The sequence below is a fragment of the Psammomys obesus genome, unplaced genomic scaffold, assembly GCF_907164565.1.
Source record: "Psammomys obesus unplaced genomic scaffold, mPsaObe1.curated_primary_1811, whole genome shotgun sequence".
Classification (NCBI taxonomy): Eukaryota; Metazoa; Chordata; class Mammalia; order Rodentia; family Muridae; genus Psammomys; species Psammomys obesus.
In genome coordinates this window covers 25818619-25826769 of record NW_026585797.1, presented here as the reverse complement: position 1 = coordinate 25826769, position 8151 = coordinate 25818619, and the positions used below count along the sequence as shown (strand labels likewise).

General features: G+C 47.6%; 1 protein-coding gene across 1 annotated transcript in view; it reads left to right on the top strand.

Annotated features, from left to right (window-relative positions):
- Positions 1–5670: 5670 nt before the first annotated feature.
- The window catches only part of Rnf217 (ring finger protein 217), a 110810-nt gene continuing 108329 nt past the window's right edge, over positions 5671–8151 (top strand). The window contains exon 1 of the mRNA XM_055599357.1: positions 5671–6584. Coding sequence (XP_055455332.1) covers positions 5805–6584 — 780 coding nt within the window. The 5' untranslated portion in view covers positions 5671–5804. The remainder of the gene's footprint in view (positions 6585–8151) is intronic.

The window sequence follows — 8151 nt, the reverse complement described above, 5'->3', positions numbered from 1 at the left end:
CATCACCAAGGCTAGGGGAGGAAAGGAAATATATCTTTCCATACTTGGGTTTCAACCAAAATCATAATTTCAAACTTGTAGTGGCAGAACCAATATAAAACCGGTTTCTAGAACTTTTAGTCATTTCATTGATTGCAGCACTTAATGTTTGTCATTATTAAGAGAGCCCTAGGAAGGCATCTTAGAACACAGAGGGGGTGGCTCAGCCTTGGTCTGAAGACATAGACAGCATGCACAAATTTGTCAGAGCAGAAACGAGAAAAATCAACACTCCCAGCCCTCTCATCACCTGTCAGTCATTGCCCTTAGATGAATTGGAAGACAGAAGGTAAGGGAAGTTCCTGAGCTGTGGTGCTATGGGCCAGTCTCTAGAACAACAGAGAAGAAATGGGATCTAGAGCATACAACAGAACTATCCTGCCCAAAGTCTCTAGCTACCTTTGCGTCACCTGTGTGCTTTGGAAAAGCTAGCTGACACTCAAGGCATCTTATTTTCTGTTACTGTGGGCTCGCTCATGTGGTCTCACTTCTTAATAGATAACTGCCTTTTCCACCTTCTCCAACTTCTTAACATTTGCCCCACGACAAAAGTTTCCACAGGACTGAGTGTATAGTTTCAATGATCACACCCACAAGATCTGTCTGATGTGTCCATTACCTATGTGTCGTCTCTACTTAATGGCAAGATTCTTCAGGAGTCTGATGGGACTACAGTCACTAAGTATAAGCCCTATCTATGCATATCAAGACTTTATGCACACAAGACATATGAGCATGTTAATCGAACAGTAAATTATAATTTTAGTAATAAGATGAGCTCTAGAACCATTCAGTTAGATCTGCCCTTTTTTCAGGAGTGAAAACTGAGGCCTGAGGTATACAAACAAATTGGCACTCAATACAAAACAGGACCGGGCTCCGGAAAAACCTTCCATCTTGGTACTTTTCCAAGTACCAAAGGATTATGGAACATAAATGATTCCCCCAAAGTTCATCAGAGTCATATAAATACCAGAAAATGTAAATGAGTCACGAATGTGTGAATAACAAGCTGTTTTTGATACTTGCATATTGAGAAATTTAAATAAAAGTATTTGAGAAAATATTTTGAGCTATATTGATGCCACAGTATTTGAGAAACAGCTTGTGGCATTTAACGTCCCCCAAAGGCAGCTGGGTCTTTCCCATTCCAACTTGGTAGCAGTGTGTTAAGAGATAAATAGCTAAAATTATTTGCCATAATTTTAGAATAAATATAGCTGAATGGCTTAAGCTGCTGGCTTTAAAAACTTTCAGAGCCATTTAATCCTCTTGCTAGATTTTGTCAAGCAAATGATCATAACTAATCTCAAATAGACAAAATATCAGGAATGAAAAAGTTTCTTATCTAGGCCATCCGAGAAAATGAATTTTTTTTTTTTTTATGACAAGAACCAAGTAATTCATTTTCCCTTCATATTTTTCTGTCTTTATCTTCAGTTGGCAGGTGCCCTATCTTCCCAGTGACACCTTTCTGCTTGGGATGAAAAAGGGAAATGAGAACCTATAAAGGCCAATCAGCTTCTCTTTTGTGCAGTATTGTAATTCACAAGGCTACTAAGGGAATCTTTGAGATAAGGCAAAGCATCCCAGTGCTTTCTTTTATAAGAGTTGGCTTATTCATGGTGTCTCTTCACAGCAATAGAAAGTGGCCAAGACACCATCAGGACCCTAAAGTCAGGGATGGAGAGCCACAACATGCCGACTTAAAGATGTGAAGCTAGATGGGGCTTGCCAGTTACCATAGGATTTCTTTCTCTTCTTTCTTTTACTATAGGGATATTTTCCTAAAAAAACATACCCCCAAATTAAATTTGTGATGGTAAATAGTAAATCATCCTTCAACTGATTAAAGAAGGGGATTATCTTATACCCACCATGATAAAGAGAATATAAATTGGTGCTAAATATTTTTTGATAATGTGTGACATAAACCTTCAAAATGTTGTTACTGTTTTCAGTAGCAATTTAATTCTTAGGGCTTTTTGGTATACTCTATTAGGAATGTATAGAAAAGTTACATTAAATGTTAAAAAGATACTAAAATTATAAACATGATATATTTATTGAGATCATAAATTACCTATTTTGATACATCATAATACATAGGGTATACACAGAAAGGTATTAAATACACCAAATCATATGACTTACACATGCAGTGGTACACAATGTGTTCAGGATGGATCCTTACGTAATAAAGACACAGAAGCAAAAAAAAAAAATCCTGCAATTTCATATATATAATTTTAATTAAAATATTTATTTTTATATGCATGAGTGTTTTGTCTGCTTATATAAATGTGTACCAAGTATGTACCCAGTGCCAGGAGAGAGTGTAGACACTCTGAAACTGAAGTTACACCAGCCAGTTGTGAGCCAGTATGTGGGTGCTGGAAACGGAATCCTCTTCAAAAGCAGCCAGTGCTCTTAGCTACTGAGCCGTCTCTCTAGCTTCCCCCACCCCACATATTTTTTATAGACACAGAAGCCAATAAAAGAACACTGCACACCAATGTGTTAAAGTTATTTAAATGGTTATTTGGGCTTGTGAGAATTGGTGACCAGCTTTTACTGCACAGACACACCGTCCTTTCCCTACCTTCTCTCTCTTTCTCCCTTTCCCTTCTTTCTTCTTCTTCCCGGCTTCTTCTGCTTTTCAAGGATCTGGTCATGCCTTCTGTTACTTTACTTTGTTTTTGAAGAGACAACAATGTTTGGTTTTTCTTGTTAACTTTTTCATAAATCTTCCTCCTTGAATTTTTCTTAAGGGGTTTAGGTGGGAAAAGAGGACAACGCTATTTTATTCTCTTAAGCACTCAATGCCCCCTTTCTTCATGATTCCAAGTTCTCTTCCTCTGCTGACGAAGAGCAGAAAAATAGCTGAGGAGGTTGCAGAGTCAGCTGCGTGGCTGAGAAGCCTTCTTCAGCCTCTTCAGGTTACACAGTTTAGTTAAATAATTGGTTTCTTTATTCCTCTTTAAATAGCTAAGGGACTGTCCTTCGGACAGACAAATCTAATTTTTCAAATATAATTGTTTACATATAATTGTATAAATGATACTTAAATAGTATGCATTTTTTCTCCACAACAGTTGAGGAGAATTTTATTTTAGCTTTTATAGGCACAACTAAAGTGATTCAATTTCTAAGTTATCATATCTTTTTTTTTCTCTAATTAGCTAATTTTAGGTTTTAAAATAGTCTAATACCTGGCCAAAAATTTTCAAGGAAGCCCCAAGCAAGCAGGGCAGGATAAGAAAGGGGGTGGGAGAAGACATTCAGTGACAACACGAAGTCGTTGGTGGCAGCAGTCGCCACGTTCTGGATGTGACACTGAATTCTGAATGTGAGTTCGGATAGCAAAGGCAGGTTCTTATGGGAGCTCTTCGGTTCAGCTGAGAGCTGAAGGTGGTGTAGGAAGGACATTAATAATATTTGTGTTGTAACAACTTGTCTGTAGACGGTCTGAGCAGGGACATTATTAACCTCATAACATATCTGTGGAATTCCTGCTATCTGGTAGCTATATTTTCATGGGTTTTGTTAGTGTTGTTTGTTTGTTTTTCAAGACAGAGTCTCTGTCTGTAGCAAAACTGGCCTCAGCCTCACAGAGATCTACCTGCCTCTGCTTCCCAAGCGCGGGGATTAAAGGTGTGCTCCACCACCTCCCAGCCAGTAGCTATATTTTCAATCTTAAAAAAGGAAAGAAAAAGAAGAAATTCCCTCAGCACAATTATTAGTGGCGCATCATCAGTTTGGGCGAGGAGAGGATCACCATTATAGCATTGCATTGTGATTCGTATTTTGTTTGTCTAGGGGTTTGGGGAGGGGAGGCTGTGGGTCTCAGACCCAATGCTAGGGGCGCCAGGCCCAGGATTAGGCAGGGAACTTCTACCTGGAGGAAACTGGGAAGAACATGTTCTTATGATCCAAAATGCTGGAAGCATCCAGCAGGAAGAAGTCCTGGTAAGGAGAGGGGGATATCTGAACAGGAGAATGGCGGGGCCCTCTTCGGTGGTCATCCATTCAGGACTGGGCTTCCCAATGGCTACTGAGGCTGGTACTGAGGACTGCTTTTGGGTCCCCATGCTTTGATTGAGTGAGCTATCTCTCCAGGCTGCTTGAGTATCATTTAATCTTCAAAACAATTATTCTTCATTCTTGGGTCACACCAGTGTGTGGTAGGGAATTGGGAATGATACAAATCATCCTGCCCAGGTGTACCTGAGCCTGAACCGCTGGGATGGCTGTGCAGGCCTTTCGTTCTGCTTCTCTGCGGCCCGGCGCGAATATTGAATTCCTAGTCACCTAGTAGCATTTGCATTTAATGCCTTGCAAAGTATTTTAGAACAACTCAATAACAACTTCAAGATAAAAAAGAAAATCTACACACTTCACAGTTTCTTCCTTTGACGTAAATGTGTAAATTGAATTCCCACCCAAGTTGAAAAAAAAAAAAAAACAACAACAAAACGGTTGGTTTCGCAAAAATGTTTTCATTGGCTTAGAAAAGTAAAACATACCAGTGTTTGGGTGACTAATACTTCCTGTAATATAAAGATAGATCAACACATAATTAAGTTTTGGCTGAAATATAATTGTTGTCTTGGAAACAGTTTTGGGTATGAATTTGGTTAGGTTAAGTCTCCCTGATTCCCGACAATGATCCAGCTGATCAATTAGGCCGGGCTACCCACTTGAAAGGGTTAAAAACCAAACACCAAAAACCCAACTAACCGACCAAACAACAAGGAAAACCTGACCACCGCAACAAAAACCAAACCCGCAGAAACAACTTCCTGAGAGCACACCGAACCAAGGAAAAGGGATAAGCCTCGGGTTAGCTATTCGTCGGTGCTCCTAAGTACTGTAGTCGGAGGAGTAGGCGACAAGTGCTTTTCGGGCTGCTTGTGGTTTTCAAAGATCCTTCCTGTCGCCCTGGGCAGAGAACAGGGTACTGCCTCTACTTCTGGAGCGCTAACACCCCGGGGTTTTCCAGCCCGGAGCCCGGTTTCCAGCAGTTTTGTAGCAAGTTCTACTCAAAGCCCAGCCCCCAGGGGCGCCTGGTGGCGCTTTCAAAGGGGTTTGGCCGGGGCCATGGGTGAACTCCAGGCGTGAGAGCGCATCTCGGCTCCAGCTCACACTCACCCGGGAGTGCGTGCCAGTGTGTGTGTGCGCGGGTGCCCGCGCGCGCGTGTGTGTACGTGTGGGGAGGTGTGCCCAGAGGGGTGGGGGGAGGGGGAGGGGGAGCGGGGCCCTAGGTGAAGCACGAGGTGGGAAGGAGGGAGGTCGCCGGCTCCCGCCTCTCCCCCGCGGGGGGCACAAGCTCTCGGTGACGCCACAGGGTCGCGGGGACAGAGACGGCGCGGGGCTGACGGTCGCCTCTCCCCCCCCCCCCCGACCGTCCCCGCCCCCACCGGGACTCCTCGTCACCGCCCCGACCTGCATGCGGGCGGGACACCCGCAGCCCGAGGCCCTCGGCGTCCCCGAGGCGGTGCCCGGCCGCGCCGGAGGAGGAGGAGGAGGACGGCGAGCGGGAGGAGGACGACGACGAGGAGGAGGAGGAGGAGCCGGCTGGCCGCGCGCTGCGGCCCGGGAGCACGGGCTCCCCGGAGGGAGCTTGGGGCGTCCCGGCCCCGGAGGAGGGACCCGGAAGCAGAAGCGCAGCCGCGAGTGGAGCGGAGCCGCTGCCCGCGCTGCCCGGCGCCGGCTGGGGGTCCCGGCGGCTGGATGGGCGGCGGCGGCGCGGGCCGCGGGCGGCGATGGGCGAGGAGCAGAGCACGGTGAGCGGCGGCGGCGGGCCCCGGGAGGCGCGGCTCCCCGGCGGGGGCTCGGCGGGCCAGCCCGAGTCCCCCAGGCCGCGAGGGGACCGCACCGGGGCAGCCGGGCCGCGCGCCGCCTCCTCGGAGCCGGGCGGAGGAGGCTGCGCGGACGCGAGCGCCCAGGAGCCTGCGAGCCGCCGGGCCACGGCGGGGCGGCCCGCGGGACTGCCACTGGCCGGGCCCCTGGACCCCCACAGCCTGCAGCTGCGGCTGGAGCGCGAGCCGGAGGGAGCGGGGCCGCGGGAGGCGCCCCCCGGCCAGCAGCCCCCCGACGGGCTGCTCCTGGACGCGCTGGCCCAGCGCCCCCCGCCCCCCGCCAAGCCGCAGGTCTTCTGCTCCGTGTACTGCGTGGAGAGCGACCTGCCCGAGGCCCCCTCCGCCGAGTCGTCGCCGGAGTCCCCACCTCGAGCCCTGCCAGGGCCGATTCCCGCCAGCCCGGCGTCCTCCTTCCCCAGCTCTCCGCTCTCGCTCGCGGCTGACCCCCTCTCCCCCGACGGCGGCAGCATCGAGCTGGAGTTCTACCTGGCTCCGGAGCCCTTCTCCGTGCCTGGCCTACTAGGGGCGCCACCCTACTCTGGCCTGGGCGGGGTAGGGGACCCCTACGCGCCCCTCATGGTGCTGATGTGCCGGGTGTGCCTGGAAGACAAGCCCATCAAGCCCCTCCCGTGCTGCAAGAAGGCGGTGTGCGAGGAGTGCCTGAAAATCTACCTGAGCGCTCAGGTAACTTCCACCGTTCTTTCTTCCCACTCTCAGTCAGGTTCACCCTGCCAGAGCACTGGTGGGGAGGTTCCCCTCTAAGCTCCCTAGCAAGGGAAGAGGTGTCTGGGCCGCTTCCCCACTGCCTCCAGCAATTTGCTAGCGCCTCAGTTGTTATTAAGTGTGTTTTACCCATACTGGTTTATTGGCTGGTTAACTCTGCCCTGAGCTTCAGGTTTTGGTTGGCAGCTGCGGGAGGAAGGAGGCAGATTGCCCTCTGATTATTTTGTCTGTTGATTGCATGCAAGAGCTTGCTCCGAAGGCGAGTAGAAAGACTGCCTCACTGGCCTGGCATCCCCGAAACTGACAGACAGCATAAAACAAATGTTTGTGGAGCTGATAAAGAGAAGGGTTGGAATTAGTATCATGGCAGGGCAGTGATACCTGAATTTTTAAACTTGTTTTTTTTGTATATCCAGAGAAATGTAAATTTAAAAAAAAGTTAACTCTTGCCCACTTTTCAGTTTTCTATAATAAAGTTAAAAGACTTTTCTCCACTGAAATTTTAAGCCACCACAGTCAGTACTTTATTTCCTCAAGAGAGAAACAAAACGGAAAGAGCCAAACAAAGCAGAGAGAGACCGGAGTAGTTTAACCAAACAGGCAGCCACGGAACTTCCCTCCTTTCCACCCTCTTCTGGAGAGCTTGTTTTTTTTTTTTTTCTTGGAAAGCTTGAGAAATATAGCAGCCCTCCTCCATGGTTTTCAGCCTGCGGTGTTTCTGCCAGGGTTTTGCACAATTCTTAATGCCCTTTGATCCCATGTCTGATTGTCCTAGGCCTATTCATCTTTCAAAACCTTGTCTGTTCAGGTGCCAGCTTTTCTGTGACGCTTTACCTCATCCTCCAGGCCCCTGCTCAGATATTTTTAAAACGTGTCTTCCAATCTTTCCTGCACTGAAGTTGTTCCCTTCCTGCCTGTTTGTCTTGCTAGACTGTCTGGATGTGTCTGGATTGGGTAGTTTCAGATGATAGTGTTGTTGGTTCTGGCTGAAGTAAACTGAACAGGGCTTTCTCTAGACAGTGTGCTTCCTGAATGTTCTGTGGACATCTCCGTGGCTGGAGTCTAGCCTGAAAGTGTGTACTGTGCCCAACCGAAAATGCAAAGGCAACCTTACACAGAATGGAATGTTACACAAACAGGCGCTTGGCCCAAATGGCTGAGATTATTATCCACACGGCCGTGAGAGACCCGGTGTCTGTTTTAGGATTTATCCACCAGCCGAGATTTAAAACAGGAATGTCTGCTGCTTGTTTGTGGTCGTCTCTATGACATCACCCTTGTATGGTAGTGCTGCCATCCTTGTGCAGAGATTTGTGATGGAATGCAGGCATTCTCAAAATATGGGCCTTGCTCTAGAGAAGTCATGGAGAGAGCAAATGTGCTCAAAAATAGTGCAGAGTAGCATCTAATGAGGTGTAGATAATAATACCAAGAGTAGCCCTTATCTACCTACCTTCCATCCATCCATCTATGTATGCATGTATCTATCTATCTATCTATCTATCTATCTATCTATCTATCTATCTAT